The sequence below is a fragment of the Nematocida parisii genome, assembly GCF_000250985.1.
Source record: "Nematocida parisii ERTm1 unplaced genomic scaffold supercont1.1, whole genome shotgun sequence".
Lineage (NCBI taxonomy): Eukaryota > Fungi > Microsporidia > Nematocida > Nematocida parisii.
In genome coordinates, this window is record NW_013524646.1 from 602,364 (window position 1) to 621,393 (window position 19,030).

Sequence of the window (19,030 nt, forward strand, 5' to 3'; positions counted from 1 at the left end):
TGTATTTAATGGATATAAACAAAAATAAGGCAATATATGATATGATGTGTAAAAATTCGGGCTATATCTATGAAACTAAATATAGCCCAAAGTTTATTCTAAAAGACATTTCAAGTGCTATTCAAAATAGCAAACTACAAGAAATTAGACAAAGTGACGAGGGTGTTTTATCCATAAGAGACAATAACTACAACAGCTGTAAATATGGAATTCACTATGATATTTTAAGTGCTTTAGTTAAAACTTACCCCATCACACGATAATTACGTTTAGAACAACTAGAAAAACTAAAAAAGCTTTTAAATGGCTTTAAATCTAATAATAACTCAAACATACAATATGAAAACACTTTGGCTATAACCACTCGTTTATTACATATGCTACCTAATTAGTCTATTTATAACACTACAATATACATATTAGTGCTTGCCCCTACATCACTACTATTCTATAGTAATAACCCAAAATATACTGTTTCTATTTAATTTCTTAAAGATCATTTATTTCTGTTTCATAAATAGAAAGATATTTTAATATACTACTATACTACAGGCACATCCTGCTCTTTAACTGAAACCAAATATGCTATACTACACTAATTCAATAAAAATAGTTTATTTAAGTTTTGTTTTGAAATATATATTCGGGTTATAATATGTGAACTATGCATGATTTATTAAAATAAAATATTATTTATGCCTTACATAATATGCTTCTTAATTTTTATGGAGTATTGGTATGTTAATATGTTGTTTTGTTGTATTATATTGCATATTGTATTATAAAATAGTTAAATGATTTTAGTAAATTCTTTTATTTATTATTTTTCTATTCTTCTTGTAATAAACTTATATTCATTGAAATATTTCATATAAAAAGTGAACATATTTTATTTCTACAATTTGAAATATTTAAATATTTAATAGTATAAGAATATAAGTAAAGGACAATTATACTAAAAGTATAGAAAAACTATGTTATTATTAAAGAATGTGCATAATACCATATGAAGTAAACTATAAAACAGTCAGGTATAATGATACTACTTATCACAATTCCAAGTTATTTTACATTCATATTGGTTTTAAAAGAGACTATAATACACACCGAGAACAGTTAACAAAAGTTAAAGAAATGAACAATTTCCTTCTTAATTAAACAAAAGAAAGTTAAATTATAAACTAAAATATAATAAACTGTGATTGTATTGCATGTGCATACCTAGCCCACTGTACTTTATTCTCTTCATGTTCTATTACTACTATACACAGCCATACATTGACTAATTATACTATAATTATACTTTTTTCATTTTTTTCTGACGGGATATTTTTTTAATTTTATTCCTGAAATATAGGATTGATGAAGTGATGGATGAAGGAAGAGCTTAAGGAACAAGGGGGCCACAAGCCGGCTGGCCCCCACACCGAACACGTAGCCAACCAATCTGGCCACAGGTGATTTTGTTTCGGACTGACCCACAGTTATGAGTGTTTCCATGCCCGACAGTATATTTGTCTGTGGCTGAGAAGTCCCTCGCGCTGTGGATAAAATTTAAAATTCCTTCTCTATTTATACCCCACATATTTCCCACTTCCTCTTTGGGACGCAACTTTTCCCTTTAAGGTAAGTATACCCCTGCAACCCGACATAACCCGAATATTTGGGCCAATTTCTGGGCATTTTCCTCACTTTTCATACCCCTGCAGCAGAGTTTTTCGTCAGGTTATTTCTGCAAAGGGGCTCTTCAAAGAAGGTCAAGAATGCGTAGTATGCGAGGTGGGCAGGAATAAATGGAGGAATGAGTTAGTAAGGGTGTGTGCGTATAATATACAAACTTGTGTGGGTGGTGCAAATATGTCATTATTAACTATGAGTTCGGATGGTGTGGGTAGCTATAATTCTAGTATGTGATGGAAGAGAGGGGTAGACGTGTTATATTAGTGTGAATTGACTAGGTATACAGTTGTTGTAGGATTATAGGATTGTTGTATTAAATACAATAATAAGAGTAGAAATAAAAGTATAAAGGAAGAAGAGAAATAAGAAAAAATAGAAAGAGTTAGAAGGAAGTGCAATAGAATAAGCTGTTTTTTTCTTGAAGGTTTAGACAAATGAAAACTTGTTATTTATTGAAATACAGAAACTCTTATATAATTTATGCCTCAATCATTTATGATACACACACACATATTAACATCATGCCAGCTCATTACTATTCTTGATCTCAACATCCAAACCAGCAAATATAATTTCATATTTAACCGATTAGTTATTTCTTTTTAGAATATCTCTAAATACAAAATATTTAAAACTATATAAGGATTTATACTTTGTGTAAACTATACATGATTTATTAAAATTAAAATATTATTTATATTTTTTACAGTTTATTGAAACCTAAAAAAATATGAAGCAGTTAAGAAAGAAATATACTATACTTGGATTGGTGCTTATGAGCATAGAAAGCGCAATTTGCATGGGATTTAAAATAACATATAAACAATATGCAAAAAGACAAAGATTCTATCCATATAATATAGCAGATTCATTAAGAAATAATAACTCAAGTATATCAGCTATTAAAAGAATAAGTAATACATTATTGCAGAGGGGTATACTTGACAATGGCAGTTGTGCGTCATCTTTTATGAACAATCGCCCTATGCAAACAGATGGCCAAGCATTAGATCTATCTAATCCAATTAAAAGGCCCTATGATAAAGACAATAATACTACATGTTCTAACAATATTGAAGAAGTTTACTATATGAATGTAGATAATACAGAGAATAATATAGATAATTTTGTACCAGATATAACCCAAAAATCAATAATAGATCTGACATCAACACCAACTTCAGAACTAACTCCATCTACTACTATTAATCCTCTTAAAGTAGATTCTAATAGTGGCTTGGTTATAACTAATGCATTGTATTTTTGTGCTGCTAAAAATCAATTTATTATAAGAAACTATACTAGCTACATAGAAACTCCCGAGAATGCGTTGGTTGCAAATTACAATGGATGGTTTAAATATAAAAAAGTAAACCAAAAAATAGATGAAATAATTAAAAGTTTGAAAAGTGACATAGAAACAGACATTTGGACAATGATTAAAAATACAGGCATAAAGTTTCTTCTACTAAAGACCATATTTCAAAAGATAATAAAATTAGACTTCTATGCTGTTCAAAAGTTCCCTAATCCATTATGCTATGATGGATTTCTAGACGATCTAGTTGGTTATATTAAAAAACATGGCCAAGTAATAATACATCATAATAACAATGTTATTTCCTTGCATGTTAATAAGAGAATAGAAACTCTTGGAGATGTCTGGATAAACAAAGAAGTAAGTTTATACTGCTGCTGCTGCGGTATAAATAGTCAAATAGTTACAGAAGGAACGGAAAAGAATATAAAACTTAAAAAAAATTGAATACCATTCTTTTAATACCAGAGATATACGAAGACTTCTATAAAATATCAGAGAGTGTAGTTAATAAGTTTTTCAGTAAACTTAAAAAAGAAATAATGAATAGGGATACAAAAAATAAGAGTAATGATATAGTAGGATCAGCCGATGATTTAAAAATTGAACAACTACCAGATTTAACATGCATTATGAAATATCTTATACACACTGCACAGAAAAATGAAGCATCGGCAGAAGAAGCATACAATGCAATTAAACAAATTAAATTACATGGGGGCAATGAGAATTTAATAGGCGATTCTAATGCAATAGAAGTATATAATTTTGTATGTAATAAAGTTGGTATTTTTTATAAATATCATGGAATGGCATATAATTTAATAATAAGACAGAAAGAAGCTATTAGAAATAGAACACGACTAATTCATATAAATAATATGAATAAAGAACAACCACATAACAAGATATTGGGTGAAGACAGTTTAAAGATTCAAAAACTTTTTAAATCTACTGCAAATATACAAAACATAGATAAAATAGAAAATAGAGGACCTATTAGTTCTATTGACATAGAAAATCTAGATTATGCCCATACATTTTCTGAAAATAGCATAATACTAAGAATAAAAGACCACTACCATGTGCAATTTGTAGACAATGAGTGGCATACGGTTACAATGGTTCATATTCCATACTACATGCATAAACAAAAAAATGGTACAATTATAAACTATCCGTTTCACAGTATTAGGGATATAGCAAAATATTTAAAAAGCGCTTTTAATATTAGAAAAGATCGTAAATCAGGCGCCTTTAAAACAAAAAAAATAAAAAACTGGGTCTTTTTGACGTAAAAGGAAAAAATAACTGTTGTAAGGTTGGGGATGTGTATCCATTTAAGTACAGCAAGCAAGATGGAACCTGGTCGTTAATAACTGATGAATCGGATTTAAACAAAAACATTATGACAATAGAAAGTGAAAACTGTAATGTAGTATTCTATTACATAAAAGAAAATATCTATGAAACCGAGTTTTGTTTTGCACAGTTTGTGTATTCATCAGAAGTAAAAAATAATGTTAAGGATGACAATGTGGAAAAGACACGGATTCCATTATTTCTTTCTAGGATTATGGTTTCTGGTGCTGTGCTTGGGCCTTATGACAAGAATAGTATTAACTATCATGTATTTAAATTGGGTAAATATAAAGATTTAATACCAATTAACTATACAGAGATTTATACTCCTCCTTTTTTTAATAGTAAATCAAGTTCCTCTGACCCACAGACTGATGATTCAAGCTTATCTAACTCACAGACTAATGATTCAAGCTCCTCTGACTCAAAGACTGATGATTCAAGCTCAACAATAATTGAAAGACATATGAGAGAAAGTGATCTAAATTATGTTATTAAGCACTACTATAGCGACTTCTTTATACGAAATTCAACAGACTTTTATGAAGACCCTCAGTGTTACTGCATGAATGTTCAACAGGAAATAGATGAGAATGACTCAAATGTAAGTATAACTTGGGATACAAGACTCTATGAAAGTGTATATGAATATACAACATATGCATTTGACAGCAGAATACAAGATGAAAGAATCTACACAGGCACTATTAAGCAGCCTGCCCACGCTTCTTTCATTGACATGCTACAGCGCAAAAATCCTTCTCTTAATACAGCATTATATGGACACTGTTTCTACAAAACCCATGCAGAGGTTGACTATAAAACCAGCTCTGTTTTTTGTCTTACTATGAAAGATCTTTTAGAAAGAATGAATGTGTATTTAATGGATATAAATGCAAAGGATGAAATAACCGATCCTATTTCAGGCGCAAAACTAAATAAAAAGAACTATGACTCGAGATTCATTCTAAAAGACATTTCAAGTGCTATTCAAAATAGCAAACTACAAGAAATTAGACAAAGTGACGAGGGTGTTTTATCCATAAGAGACAATAACTACAACGGCTGTAAATATGGAATTCACTATGATATTTTAAGTGCTTTAATTAAAACCTGCATTATTACCTCAGAATTGCGTTTAGAACAACAAGAAAAATATAAACAGCGACTTTAAAATGGCTCTAAAACCAACAATACAAAATAACACACTAAGAAAATACTTTATCTCAGTAGTAAACAGCATTCAATTGTTAATGCCAGCCCAGCAAAGAGGAGTAAGTATTTATGGTGTATAGTTAATGCGTGTATTGCCTGTCGATTATCCCGATAGTATAGCATATGCTTGATTTTAATAAACTGTTTTTAAATAAAAAAACTTGCTATTTATTTTTAAATAACTCATTATACAGTTCAAATAGTAATAATAATTTAATTTCTATCTATTTATCAATATGTTCAAGATATAATCAGGATGATTCAGCGTGTTATTATATATAGTAGAGCATTTTAAAAAGGAATGAATATACCCGATTATGAAAGTCCAACAAATTATGACTATGAGTCAGGAAAGCATTTGGTAACACCCCTTATGAATAGATATACTTTATTTATTGTTATTTTAGGTATCTCTTTCTTAATAATGTTTATAATATGCAGGTTATTAATTTTTTGTCTAGGTAAATCGAATTTAAAGAGTCCATTCTTTAGAAATATCCAATGGTTTTTCACATGCTGTGGCGAATATGATAAAAAAAATAATAATAACAAAACCAATAGAAATGCTAGAAGTAATAGTATCGACCTAACTGTCCAGAGTGGAAGCTTAAATAACTTATTTAAAAACACAAATAATCCGAGTAGTACTACAAATGCCCAAAGTAAAAATCTATATACTCAAAGTGGTAGTTCAAATAATCCGAGTAGTACTACAAATGCCCGAAGTAAAAATCTATATACTCGGAGTGGTTGTCCAAATAATTTAGATGGCAACAGAAATAATAATAGAGTTTCAAATGCACGTATTATTGGTACAACCCCTTCGCACTACTACAGCATTGTATCTATTGATACTGATGTTTAATATAAATTATATGTCAATAAGCTGTTTAACAGCAATTTTACATTAAATTAATAGTGGAATGTATTTTTGTGGCACTGTCTGACACAAATGTGTGTCATTTTTGTTTTTATTGGAAATATTAGCTGTTTTCTTAGAATTAGTTATTTATACTACATATTATGGATTTAAATTAATTTTATTACAAAGCTTTTACTTAAATATAAATAAAGTATATTCTATGAAGAGGTTTTATATTCTGGGTATATATTCAACATGGATTTAAATATAAAATTATTTATTCTTTACAAAATTCTGTCTTGAGATATAGATAAAGTAAAAATACATACAGTAAATCCTATTTGTGTGAATAGTTTATGCCATGATAAGATATTTGGAACCTTTAAAATATAATTCAAAGACAGCAAATCATAATGATAGGCTGCATACACACTACAAACAGGCTTTACAACATATTTATTATATAGAAAAATCAATAGTTGTGGATGCATCCTTTAATATATATTCCTATAATCTATAACGATATGTGTACTTTTCAATAGAAATACACGTTCTGCCACAATAATTAGATGGTTATTTATTATATTTCGAGTTTATTTTATTTATAAGGACTTACATTAAAAATTTAAAAATTACTATGGCACAGTTAATTATTCATTATACTTGGGATGCTATGGAATATGCACATAGACATAACAATTTGCACTAGCTTAAAAATCGGGTCTAAAGAATATACTAAAGAATAATCAAGAAAAAAAGCTTCCATGTAATAAGGCATTTATATCAAGGAGGAAAACGCCACCTACATAAACCACTAAAGACATGACGCTATTTGCACAGTCAAGTTATAATAGCACGTGTGTAGAACAAAATAACAGAAATATGGAAAGTTCAGATATTAATACCTCACTAGAGTTAATAGACACATATATAGTAATCCAAGCCGTTCTACAACAATGCTTGAGACTAGTGGAGACATAAAAGTAACTTTCTCTTTAAATAGCATTCAAGAAGAAAATTCCATATGTATAGATGAGTATTTGGAGCAAGGTATAGAAGATGATCAAGATGATATAGAACTAGGTCCCTTTGTATCTTCAGAATCATTGCCTATGGATTTTTACACTATTTCGCAGATTAGCAAAAATAAGAACAGGCATACTGCCTTTTCTATTTATCAGAAAAAAGAAAGTATATTGTACGAAACTATACTGATTACAAACCAGTGGTGAACAATTTAATAATATTTTCATATAAAACGGGTTAATATCTAAAAACATAAAGGAATATTCACAGAAAATAATTGACATCTAGAAAAAAGAGAAAAACACAAATATTCGGGTTATGATTCTGAATTTAAACACGCCTTTTCTTAAAAAAATGCTTATATTTAAAACTATAATTACAATAAAGGGGATATGGATATTAATAATTTGCCACAAAAGCCTACTATACCGACTTTTAGAAGGTTTAGTTGAATATATAGACACGCACGGTCAAACTATATATCGTTATAATGAAATAGCTGGCGCGCGCAAACATACTCATAAAAAAGAAACACTTGGAGATATATAGCTAATAAAGAAGTAAGTTTATACTGTTACTGCAGTGGCATAGACAGATAAATGGATATAGAAGGAACAGGAAAGGATATAAAAATTAAAAAATATTAAATTCTATTCTTTTAATACCAGAGAGTGTAATCAATGAATTCTTCAGAGTGGTAAAAGAAGATCTGGAAAAAAGTTATATTTTTTTGTGGTGACACCACCACTCAAGCGGGCACGCCCGAGACCGATCCTCCAATGCGCCTACGCGCGCGGTGATCCCATCGCGGCAAAGGGCTGGGATCTAAGAATCACGGATCAACTTTGGACTATATAAGTAGCAAGCACCCAAACAAATCATGGGAAAACCAGAGGAAACATTTACTAAAGGGCTCAGCGCCAATAGCACCACAAGGACTCCGCGTCCGCGCACATCCCAATATTCTAATAATCATAATAAAGAGCATCCCCAACACTATCTATCTATTTTGGACTATGTTATTAGGCGGTGGCGGTGCCTCCTCGTGAGCACGCCAAAACCTATTTTAATACATTTGTTTCTATACATTCGGGTTATATGATATTTAATCCATTAAGGATTATAGAAAGACAGCGCATAAAGTATATAAAATGAATGTATGGCACCAGCCAACCAATTAGTTAAGTGTTTTAATCTTATATTTATACATCGGTTATTTGTTTTCTTTTTCTATGTAATAAATATTCTTATATATAAATATATTTTAGATTTGATTTCCATCTGCAAGATATGCCTCATTTAATTACACTTAAAGAAAAGTGGTATGGTTTAAAAATTGTGGTTATTACTACTATGAAAAGACCAATTGTATTTTTAATATATGGAATATTTCAGAATTCGCAGGCATTCAATTTACTGTATACTATTGCGAATAAGTAAAGTTATAATTATGTGTATTGATTTATATGCACATATTATTTATCATTTTCTTGTTGTTTTATGCCAAGCCATCAAATATATTAGTCTTTTAATATTCTGCCTATTATCATTAAACTGTATGTGCTCCAAAATTTGTGCACAGCCAGGGCGCAAACAGAGCGCATCAAGGAAGCAGCAGAATGGAATAAAATGTATTAAATAACTAAAAGATATAGTATAAAAAAAGAAAGAACTATAAAAAATATATGAGAATTCATGAAGCAATGGAACATTCGCCGCAAAATAAATTATATGCAAAAAAGGAAAAAGGATACAATACTTCTCCAAGAAACATAAAGACAAATGGGCCTGTTCATGTTTTAAAGCGGTTTATGGTTCAAAAGCATGAATTCACTTGGTTTCCTATGATTAAAATGTCTGAAAGCGTTATTCATTCTAAGTTTATGACTGTTATGGTGCCAACAGATGAAGTAAGCACACGATTTGATGTTTTTGGAAAAAAGGTACAGATGAATCTTAACTATAAAACAACTGCTGGGGACATTCTGCATGCGGTGTGGAGGAATATGGGAATTTTGCACGGCCTGAACGAGAATGAACTTCTCTTAAAGTTTGAAACCAGCCAAGGTGAGAAAATTCTGTCAATTGAGGACAAGCCCTTACTGGAAATTATTCAATGGAAGCTAAACAATTCTCTTTTAAACATAAGCAACCAGATGCTTATTCCAGAAGACAAAATATTTAAAAACTGCGGGTTTGAGATGCGAATTGTTGCAAGCACAGACAGCAGTAATCATGTTCAGGATGATGTTTACACAAAAGAGTCTTATAATCTTATGTACTTCTCAGATTCTTTGCCGGCATCACTCCAAAGGCCAAAGCCAGACGTAATGCGGCTGGTGACCAATATAGCCGATAGGCATTCTGTGATGATTCATATCGCAGATTCTATTTGTGTAGGGGTCACTATTATAACGCTTTTAAGCCTGGATGCAAAGGCAAGCGTGTATACAATTCCCAAAATAAGAGACAAGGTCGAGTGGTTCATAACAGTTATTTGTACCATAATCATAGGATACATTGCCATACCATATTGCATTTACGAGTTTTTTCAGAAGGATTGGACGTACGCAACTTCTCTGTCGCATGCGCCAGCAGAGGATCTTCCTGCGCTTATAGAAGGGCCAAAGCCAGAAGCAGCAGAAAAAGTGGCGCTAAATTTATCGCATATGGGCCTACGGGAGATTCCAGACGTTGTGTTCACTATAACAAACATATCCCATTTGAATATTTCAAACAACGCGCTAACAGCACTTTCTAGCAAATTAAATGGCCTGGGAATAAAGTCGCTCAATGCATCCAATAACAATATTAAAACCATTCCACGGCTTCTTCAAATTCCGCAGCTGAATCTGGAAAACAACCATATATCTGAATTTGAAAGTGTATATAACTATGCGGAGCTAAATCTTCTAGGCAATCCTCTTAAGAAATTTAAAGGATATGCCGACAAGCTATACATACGAACAGTATTTTCAACTGGCCGAATATACGGGGCGCTTTCTCTTCTTAAAAAGGTTTCTATTATTGATGTTGAAATGAAAAAGTTTGTTGGAAAGTTCCCTTTTTTAGTCGATTTGCAACTAATAAACAACACTCTTGGTGAGCTATCAATTAGTGCGCCGAATCTAAAAACATTGCTATGTGCAAACAACTGCCTTTTACAATTTCCATACATTGAGCAGAAAAGAAATGGGTCAGACTATAACAACCTTGTATCTGTTTCTCTTCCATACAACTCAATCAATCTTATACCAAGCAGAGTGTGGACCCTTCCTATTGAATATTTGAATGTCGCACATAACCAAATTGTGCGAATAGACCCAGCAATCAGACAGAGCGCACTTCTCCATCTAAACATCGCAGGAAATCAGATAAAGGAGATAGATAACATATCTCGGCTGGCCGGGCTGATCTGCTTTATAGCGAGCTTTAACATGCTTGAAACCATAAGAGGACTTGAGTGCATCCCAGGGCTTAAATTTGTTGATCTGTCCTATAATATGCTGATGGCGCTTCCAAAGCTGCCAGGCAAAGAAACTTCCGACCCACTGACATGTTATATTCTAGGGAATGTGCATGTCACATGCACAGAATCTAAGCAGAAAAGACTTGTTGCACAGGGAGCAAATATAATCATGAAAGAAACAGAAGAAAACCTCATACGCGTTCCGGGAATAATTAGAAACCACAGTCGGTGCTTAGAGTGTGGGGCGTACATTCCAAAAGAAAAGCATCGAAAAGAAGAGGAAAAAAAGCAAGTGCGTGCAACAAAAAGAGCACAGTGCTTGATTCGTGAATTTGTAATCCCGCCATATAACAATGAAAGCGATGAAAGCCCTATAACAGTCAAGGTGTTTGCGTATTTTTCATCAAAAAACAAGCAAATAAAAGGGCTTGTGGAGAGGGCGCTTACAAAAATCACTATACAGATTCAATCAGATTCAGGGAGCAAGCTGCACACTGGAATTTCTGAATATAGGCAAAAACTGCAAGAAATATGTATAAACATAAAACACAAAATGTTTCCTCACAAGGTAGATATTCTTGCATTTATAATAATTGCAGACAACTACATATACACAATAGGAAGCAACGACATTAATTTAATTCTTTTTCGCGATGAAATTGCTATATACCTGTGCAACAGTATGCATCTTAGTGCAACCGGCATTAAGAGGCAGAGCTCTGACGAGTGCATTATAGCGTTGCCCACCTCTTTATTATATGAAATATCAGTGACCGATCTAATTATTGCATACAAAAGAAGTCGATCAATCACAGAAGTACAGCAATTTCTTTTTTCGCATGAGCTAAGAGATCTTGCTGTGTTTGTAGTGCCAATTATTCCAAAGATAGACTACCGCTTAAGAAAAAAACCAGATGCAGCAGGGCTAAAAATACTTGATGAGTTGTCAGCATACAATATTGCGTCTCAGTTTATTCGGGTGCCAATTGTCATATTCACAGACATTGTGAACAGCACAAAACTCTGGTCGAAAGATTCGATTAGAATGATGCAGATGTCAAAGATACATAACACAACAGTTAGAAGTCTTATGAAAAAACTTGGCGGATATGAGGTGAAGACAGAAGGGGATTCTTTTATGATGATTTTTTATGACGAGCAGTGTGCTATGCAGTTTGGGTCTGAGATTCACAAAATTCTACTTATGAAAAACTGGCCTGAGATGGGAATTGAATACAATCCGTTGATTTATGTAAAAACAAAGCCTGTTTATCGTGGTCTGCAGATTCGTGTGGGAATAAGCAAAGGAGCATGTATTGTTGAGAACGATCCTATAACCAAGCGATTAGACTTCTACGGAAAGTCTGTTATTGAAGCAGCTAGACTGTGTTCAATGGCCAGCGGGGGAGAAACCCTTATTACACAAGCAATGTATAATAGAATAAAAAATATAAAGAGTGTGCAGTATATTATAGTCCCACGAGGAAGGACTATTTTATCTGGGCTCGAGACAGATATACACCATGTGTATGAAGTAGTCCATAAGTCTCTTATAGCTAGACTTCTCCTAAAGTCTCCCCGGGTTATAAAGAAATGCGGGTGGATTGTCACCTAGCCAGAAATACTCCTCTATATATACAATATTCACTGTAATAATCTATGAAAATACCAATGTATCCGTAAAATAATAATTGCGTATACTAATTTAACATTACCTTTATTTCCAACACAGCGATTAAATCTAAGCGTGGAAATTTTAATGATACACATATTTTTATATATCTCTGTAGTCATTAAATTATTATTGATAAAGACACTTCTTTTAATTCAGTTTTCTATCTTCTTTCTATTTATATACTTTGTCCAATGCATATTTTATTTTTATTCCGCATATGAATATTCTTTATCAAAAGCTATGAGACAGTAATATAAATGCAATATTACTTAAATATTTAAAATAATGTTTATGCTATGGCCATTTACATATTATATGTGAATAAATCATGGGTTTATTAAAAATAAAACTATTTATCCTTTGTCCTAAATAAATTAATAAATATATAGCAATTATATTTACTATATTATTGTTAAATAAATTAATAGTATAATGTGTACATTGGATATTTTATGTCGATCCACTGAAAATTATGATATTGACTGTAAATACATTCTGAAATATATAATTGAACCATGCAGAAGTTTAAATATAATAAAACAGATTAATTGTTCCATTTATTTTGATATTTTTCATGGATTAATTACGGGTTATATAAGGAATAGTTTACATCAACCATTCTTTGTATATATGAATCTTTTTAAAAGGGACTCCTTTAGGCGCGCAGCCCTTTCTTTATGTCTGTTATATTCATTTTTGCTATATGCATTAATCTTTGCAGAACGCAAAAACGTGTTTATATCTGTGTACATTGTTAAAAACTTATCTCCAGACGCACTGCGCTCTCCTGTATACTCACTGCTATAATATGGACTATTTTCTATAACAGATTCCAGCGACTTGCGTTCAAGAAATACCTCAGATCTTTTTCTCAGTGAATATGGCCCATTTTCTGTAAATAAGCCGTGTACGAATCCATTTGTTCGGTAGAGCGCGTACGCTTTTTCCATGTCTTTATCTATAGGAGACACATGCAAAACAATATATGATGGAATCCCATTATCGGCCTGGTATATTTTTTTAAGAAGCATAAAGGTGCGGTATAAATGGTTAATAGAAACGCCTTTTCCTCTGTATCTTGGCGATACATACATGTTGTATATTTCGAACCCAAGAACCAAGCCACTTGGCGAGTCTTCGCTGTTCCTGTAATGATACGGGAAAACGAATACACTTGCCACAAGACGGCCCCTGTGCATGCTTTGCACAATAACATACTTCTTTTCTACGTACTCTATGGCGCGAGCGTTCAGGGGAATATTGAATGCTGAGAGTGGCTCATTTAAATTTACTTTTCGATTTTTTGCATCGCTTGGTATAGAAATAACATACTCAAGATTGTCTAGGTCAAATGGAACAGACATGTACTTAAACAGTGCGTATGCCAATGCAAACGCAATGCCTGTAATTATAGCAATGGTCTTTTTGCTCATATACTTTGATTTTGTTTTGCTTGATGTCTTTATAGCTCTCTTTACACTCATACAAATATTAATGAAAATATGGAAGTGTTCTTATCTCTTTTGCTGGTTTAATTACTTGCTCGAAGAAAACAAATGAATCGTCGTCAACTCGCAGGTTCTTTCCTATTTTAAGAAATGTTGCCTTGTTACCCATTCTGTTGCAGTAATTAGGCGCACTCCAAACAGTCACAAGCTCTCTATTGTTATATGCAAATTTATATCCTTCATTAACCAGTTGGTGTGATCTGCATATAATCTGTAGGTCATTAAGAACAAGAAACTTCTGAACAATATCTGGGCCAATGATATACCCAGCGCCCCTATCACTTGGGTAATGGCCTGGATATATCCCAGGATCACTCCACACCATGTCTGTCATAGGGCCAGAGGTGGGTATTTCCATAAACCTATTTATCCTCAGTATTTTATCAAAAGTCAGTGCGTATGGCGATACTCCTGCATGCACACAAAATATCCTACTTCCAACCAGCGCAGCAAGAGGAAGAAAAGTGAATGTCTCACACAATAGCTTCCATATGTCTTGCGATACATATTTTGTGCACACTTCTTTATACAGCCCATACGTCTCTGTTAGCTCTCTTGATTCATGATTGCCTCGCAGTAGTATAATATTCTGTGGGTACATTACTTTATATAGAAGAAGGAGGGATATAGTTTCAACTGAATTAAACCCACGGTCCACATAATCTCCCATAAATACAAACTTTGTCTTCTTCGGCGTGCCATTAAGCTTAAAGATAGTAAGCAAATCGTCGTACTGCCCGTGTATATCCCCACAGACAACAACCGGCGGTTCAATTCGTACAATATTTGGCTCAAGCACTAAAATATCCATGGCCAACGAGCAAATAGTTCGTAATTCTCGTTTAGACGGTTTATGGCGAGCAAGCAGCTTCTCTTCTATTCTACCCAGCATTAAATATAAAAGACTATTTTATTTTCTTTTACCATATCTGCTAGGGGGAGCTTGTATTTTACGAATTGGCTGTACTTTCATTGCTTTTTTTAAAATATACTTCCTTCCAGTGCTGCTTTCTGAAGCACTCTCATCTGCTGATGTATAGTTGGCATTTGATGTATTTGTACTACTTGTGGTGTCTGTATATAATTCATCGCCTGTTTCTAGTAGTGCGCTATTGGTATCTGATGATGTTTTTATTGAATTATTTAAACTCCCACTTTTATTGGCAATAGTATTGTATTGCATATTCTCTGAGATAGAAATATGTTTTTCTTTATCAATTTTAATAGTGCTCTCTTTTTCACTATACACCTTTTTATCTGTAATATTTGGTTGTATATTAACAGCTTCTAAAGATTTTATCTTTTTTTTACCTGAAATAGGCGGCAGGATTGTTCTTTTTGGTGGTATAATTAATTTCTTCTTTTGTTCCTGCTTCTTTTCAGGTATATCTATTTTTATTTCAAGCGTTCGTGGCTTTTCTTCTATTTCTTCCTCTGTTTCATATGTATATTCCTCTATAACTCCATTTTTACATTTATTACATGCTTTGTCGCATATGTACACATTTACTTTATCACTTATCACTTTATCAAGCGGCAGCCACTCACTGAATATGTATCCATCTGAATCAGTAATACTTATAATGTGTTGTTTTATATTTAATGTTCTAAAAAAGATAGATTCTATTTCTTCTTTTACGTCTCTTATACAGTTCACATTTCCCTGTGATACGTATATAAATCGGGATATTTCACTCTTTTTATCCGTCTGACCAAATATTTTAATCCGCGCTTTTAGCATAAAAAATTTAAAAAGCGCATTTACTTATAAGCAAGAAGGATAGCAAAAAAACAGGAGAATTGTAAAACCATAAATAAGTAAAGAGAAAGTATAAAATAGTAGAAAAAAGAAAGGAAATGCATGCAAACGAAGCAAAGTATAAAAGAATAATAATAAGTGGTAACGATAAAGATAGTAAATGAAGAGATATAACATGAGAAAAAGATAAAGAATGCAGTATTTAAATAAAGCCGTATATGAAATAGTAGATATAATATTAATAGTTAGAATATTATATATATATAGTACGAAAAGAGTATTATTTGGTATACTTTTTGTATTATCTATACTGTTGGATGATATATTCATATAATAATTACAAATGTATTTTTATGTATTACAGAAATATTATAAACATATAAATATTGATAATTAGTAGAAAATTTAGATATTTAATTTTTATTAAGAGCTTTTTGGATAATTGTTAAAGAAGAATGGTATGTTTAAAACAGACAAACATCCGGATATGATGCTCTTAATTGTTAAAAAGTATTCAATTAGCGAGAGCCCTGTGAGCATATGGATAAATATAGGTGTTTTTTTAGATGGCATGAATACTAACACCAAATTAGCCATTAGCAATAGAAGAGTGCATGTAATTGGAATCTGGATATACATTGATAGCTGGTGCGAGAAAATAGTCCAAGTAGTGAACAGAGAGAAGTTCGCAGTGATGATAGAGAGATAGGGATAGAACACGAGGGAGCTTTCTATGCTATCAGTGTTTAAAACAGAAGCTATTGTAAGCAATTGTATGAGAATAAAAATCATATGTGGGAAGATTTTTATATACTTCATCGATAGCTGCTCTGCCTGCAGGGAGAATCCTGTTACTAGCGCAATATGAACAATATAGTATATGGTTGCAACGAGTCCTATAACGAAACTTGCTATCTTAACAATTATGGACAGGTTATTTTTAATCCATGGGTGGAAGAAAAGCAGTCTTTCTTTGCCTATTGCACTTATGGCAAGTAAAAAAATACAGCCAAGTGCAATCGATTCGGTTGGCCCAATGAGCCCAAGATAGAATACCTTTGTATAGTACTCTTTGATAGTCACCCAGTAGAAAATAGAGTGTGCACATAGAAGAATGAAGAACATATTCTTTTTTTCGCGGAGGCCAACAGCAGAGGATATGCAGTATATAATAAAGGTGCATACAATTGAGTCAACTCCATGATCAAACAGTTGGCCTAATGGTGATTTGGCACCGGTTTTCCTAGCCTGCATTCCGTCTAGACAGTCCATTGTGGAGTAAAACCACATGACAATAGCAGATACAGCCGGAAGCCACCGAACGTTGCCAGACATTTCTGAGTCAAAGTACCATACAAGCCCTGCCTGCATGGCCATAGCAATAAACCCTATAAGCGTAATTGTATTGGGCGCTATCCACGCAGGAATATACTGCAGAAGTCTGTCCCAATATTTAATCTGGCAGTGGTAGTACAAGAATGATTCATCCACGCCAACAAATTTGTAGTTTAGAAGCTCTTTTAGCTGTGTGCTTGAAATTGCCATATTCTATAAATAAATTTTATAATTAATACCCATGGAAAATAACCAAACACATAGATATTACTTCGAAAAATATCCAAAAGAGGGGAAAGTGGTTATTGGAAGAATAAAAAGTTTTGCCGACATCGGGGCATACATTACCCTACCAGAATATGATGACATAGAAGGCCTGATTATCTACAGTGAGCTAACGAAAAAAAGAACAAGAAATATACAGAAATTAATAAAGGTTGGGACACTTGAGGGGTTTCTTGTTTTGAAGGTGGACAAAGAAAAGGGGTATATAGACCTAAGCAAGAAAAGAGCACAGTATGAAGATAAAGTAGAAGCATTTGAAAGATACTATAAGGGAAAGATAGCCCATAACTTCATGCAGAGTATATCTGTGAAATGTGACCGCTCTCTGGACACTCTGTACAGCAAATTCGGATGGGAGGCTGAAAAGGAGTTTGGCTCTCTCTACAAATGCTTTAGAGAAGTGCTTTTTGGCGAAGGCGTTCTTCAGAGTAAGTTAGAGAAGTCTGATTTTATCACAGAAGAACTACTCGGTGATGTTGAAGAGCTAGTCAAGCAGAAGTTTATAGTGCCTAAAGTAAAGGTGCGTGCAGATGCAGAGACAAAGTGCAACAAAGGAAATGGTGTTCTCATCATAAAAGCTATTCTTATGAAGATAGAGAAGGAGTACCCAGAAGTTGAGGTATCTCTAATCTCCTCTCCAGTCTTTTCCTTCTCTCTTATGTGTGAAGACGGAGATGCTGGTATTAAAGTGCTAAAAGACCTCTTGGTAAAGCTGGAAAAGCGCACCATGCAGGACCAGAGTGAATATAAGCTTGTAATGGAGCCCACCGTGTTTGGGCCAAAACCACAATTTGATGCAGAAAACGATGAGTCGGACGATAGCACATCTACAATATCAGACTAAATAAATATAGATTAAAATCACAACAAGTATAGTACGCCTTTTATGTTTGCTTATATTATTCTTATGCTATAAATCTTTTTCTAATAGGATTGTTTATACACAATAATACTAAATATGTAACTATCTCTTGCTAAGTACGCCAAGAAACTACACAAAAATACTTATTTTGTCCCATGTAACCCTAAACGCAGGCAATCACATATAATTGGACACTCTGTACTTAAAACACCAGAATGAAACTAAAATATACTAGTTTATATGGAATTATTCAAAAGAGCAGAAGAGTCTACTAGGTGTGTCCCAAAGGAATTAGAAGAATATTGTTATGTAAATGTAACAATAGGAAATCTCTACAAATGCCCATATCGGCATAAAATGATTGCTGAATAAGCGAATTTAAAAGCAGCCAAGTCTAAAATAGTGACTTTTTAGATAGAATAAATAAATGGGTCGTTACATATTTTGTCTGAAAATTCTATTTATATATATTACTCTGCTCTACTAGATATTTTCTAAAAGCAACTTTCTTACCTTTATCCTATTTATCTAAATATTTTTATACGTTTGGCATTTTTTCTATTCTAATAATTTGTAAATGCTCATTCAATATTTTTTGCTGCTTAATAGTTGTAACTGCATATTTGTTCTTTTTAAGTTCTTTTATAACAGACTCTGGATTATTATACTGGCAT

General features: G+C 32.6%; 15 protein-coding genes across 15 annotated transcripts; 10 read left to right on the plus strand and 5 right to left on the minus strand.

The window, feature by feature from the left end:
* Positions 1-41: 41 nt before the first annotated feature.
* NEPG_00417 (uncharacterized protein) lies at positions 42-263 on the plus strand (the record flags this gene model as incomplete). Its single annotated transcript, XM_013202794.1, has 1 exon — positions 42-263. The coding sequence occupies one exon, from the start codon at positions 42-44 to the stop codon at positions 261-263; it is 222 nt and encodes a 73-aa protein (XP_013058248.1).
* A 2,147-nt stretch (positions 264-2,410) lies between these two features.
* On the plus strand, positions 2,411-3,445 carry NEPG_00418 (uncharacterized protein; the record flags this gene model as incomplete). The annotated part of the gene is made up of 1 exon (XM_013202795.1): positions 2,411-3,445. One exon carries the CDS (start codon positions 2,411-2,413, stop codon positions 3,443-3,445), a length of 1,035 nt encoding a protein of 344 aa, XP_013058249.1.
* A 95-nt stretch (positions 3,446-3,540) lies between these two features.
* On the plus strand, positions 3,541-4,296 carry NEPG_00419 (uncharacterized protein; the record flags this gene model as incomplete). Its single annotated transcript, XM_013202796.1, has 1 exon — positions 3,541-4,296. One exon carries the CDS (start codon positions 3,541-3,543, stop codon positions 4,294-4,296), a length of 756 nt encoding a protein of 251 aa, XP_013058250.1.
* A 110-nt stretch (positions 4,297-4,406) lies between these two features.
* Positions 4,407-5,686, plus strand: NEPG_00420 (uncharacterized protein; the record flags this gene model as incomplete). The annotated part of the gene is made up of 1 exon (XM_013202797.1): positions 4,407-5,686. The coding sequence occupies one exon, from the start codon at positions 4,407-4,409 to the stop codon at positions 5,532-5,534; it is 1,128 nt and encodes a 375-aa protein (XP_013058251.1). The 3' UTR covers positions 5,535-5,686.
* A 190-nt stretch (positions 5,687-5,876) lies between these two features.
* NEPG_00421 (uncharacterized protein) lies at positions 5,877-6,440 on the plus strand (the record flags this gene model as incomplete). Its single annotated transcript, XM_013202798.1, has 1 exon — positions 5,877-6,440. One exon carries the CDS (start codon positions 5,877-5,879, stop codon positions 6,438-6,440), a length of 564 nt encoding a protein of 187 aa, XP_013058252.1.
* A 953-nt stretch (positions 6,441-7,393) lies between these two features.
* NEPG_00422 (uncharacterized protein) lies at positions 7,394-7,669 on the plus strand (the record flags this gene model as incomplete). The annotated part of the gene is made up of 1 exon (XM_013202799.1): positions 7,394-7,669. One exon carries the CDS (start codon positions 7,394-7,396, stop codon positions 7,667-7,669), a length of 276 nt encoding a protein of 91 aa, XP_013058253.1.
* A 112-nt stretch (positions 7,670-7,781) lies between these two features.
* Positions 7,782-8,012, plus strand: NEPG_00423 (uncharacterized protein; the record flags this gene model as incomplete). The annotated part of the gene is made up of 1 exon (XM_013202800.1): positions 7,782-8,012. One exon carries the CDS (start codon positions 7,782-7,784, stop codon positions 8,010-8,012), a length of 231 nt encoding a protein of 76 aa, XP_013058254.1.
* Positions 8,013-8,844: 832 nt separating this feature from the next.
* NEPG_00424 (uncharacterized protein) lies at positions 8,845-9,105 on the plus strand (the record flags this gene model as incomplete). Its single annotated transcript, XM_013202801.1, has 1 exon — positions 8,845-9,105. One exon carries the CDS (start codon positions 8,845-8,847, stop codon positions 9,103-9,105), a length of 261 nt encoding a protein of 86 aa, XP_013058255.1.
* A 43-nt stretch (positions 9,106-9,148) lies between these two features.
* On the plus strand, positions 9,149-12,739 carry NEPG_00425 (uncharacterized protein; the record flags this gene model as incomplete). Its single annotated transcript, XM_013202802.1, has 1 exon — positions 9,149-12,739. One exon carries the CDS (start codon positions 9,149-9,151, stop codon positions 12,545-12,547), a length of 3,399 nt encoding a protein of 1,132 aa, XP_013058256.1. The 3' UTR covers positions 12,548-12,739.
* Positions 12,740-13,218: 479 nt separating this feature from the next.
* Positions 13,219-14,091, minus strand: NEPG_00426 (uncharacterized protein; the record flags this gene model as incomplete). Its single annotated transcript, XM_013202803.1, has 1 exon — positions 13,219-14,091. The coding sequence occupies one exon, from the start codon at positions 14,089-14,091 to the stop codon at positions 13,219-13,221; it is 873 nt and encodes a 290-aa protein (XP_013058257.1).
* Positions 14,092-14,098: 7 nt separating this feature from the next.
* Positions 14,099-15,007, minus strand: NEPG_00427 (serine/threonine-protein phosphatase 4; the record flags this gene model as incomplete). The annotated part of the gene is made up of 1 exon (XM_013202804.1): positions 14,099-15,007. One exon carries the CDS (start codon positions 15,005-15,007, stop codon positions 14,099-14,101), a length of 909 nt encoding a protein of 302 aa, XP_013058258.1.
* An 18-nt stretch (positions 15,008-15,025) lies between these two features.
* Positions 15,026-15,856, minus strand: NEPG_00428 (uncharacterized protein; the record flags this gene model as incomplete). The annotated part of the gene is made up of 1 exon (XM_013202805.1): positions 15,026-15,856. The coding sequence occupies one exon, from the start codon at positions 15,854-15,856 to the stop codon at positions 15,026-15,028; it is 831 nt and encodes a 276-aa protein (XP_013058259.1).
* Positions 15,857-15,880: 24 nt separating this feature from the next.
* NEPG_00429 (uncharacterized protein) lies at positions 15,881-16,204 on the minus strand (the record flags this gene model as incomplete). The annotated part of the gene is made up of 1 exon (XM_013202806.1): positions 15,881-16,204. One exon carries the CDS (start codon positions 16,202-16,204, stop codon positions 15,881-15,883), a length of 324 nt encoding a protein of 107 aa, XP_013058260.1.
* A 93-nt stretch (positions 16,205-16,297) lies between these two features.
* NEPG_00430 (uncharacterized protein) lies at positions 16,298-17,419 on the minus strand (the record flags this gene model as incomplete). Its single annotated transcript, XM_013202807.1, has 1 exon — positions 16,298-17,419. The coding sequence occupies one exon, from the start codon at positions 17,417-17,419 to the stop codon at positions 16,298-16,300; it is 1,122 nt and encodes a 373-aa protein (XP_013058261.1).
* Positions 17,420-17,450: 31 nt separating this feature from the next.
* NEPG_00431 (uncharacterized protein) lies at positions 17,451-18,359 on the plus strand (the record flags this gene model as incomplete). The annotated part of the gene is made up of 1 exon (XM_013202808.1): positions 17,451-18,359. The coding sequence occupies one exon, from the start codon at positions 17,451-17,453 to the stop codon at positions 18,336-18,338; it is 888 nt and encodes a 295-aa protein (XP_013058262.1). The 3' UTR covers positions 18,339-18,359.
* Between the last annotated feature and the right edge of the window lie 671 nt (positions 18,360-19,030).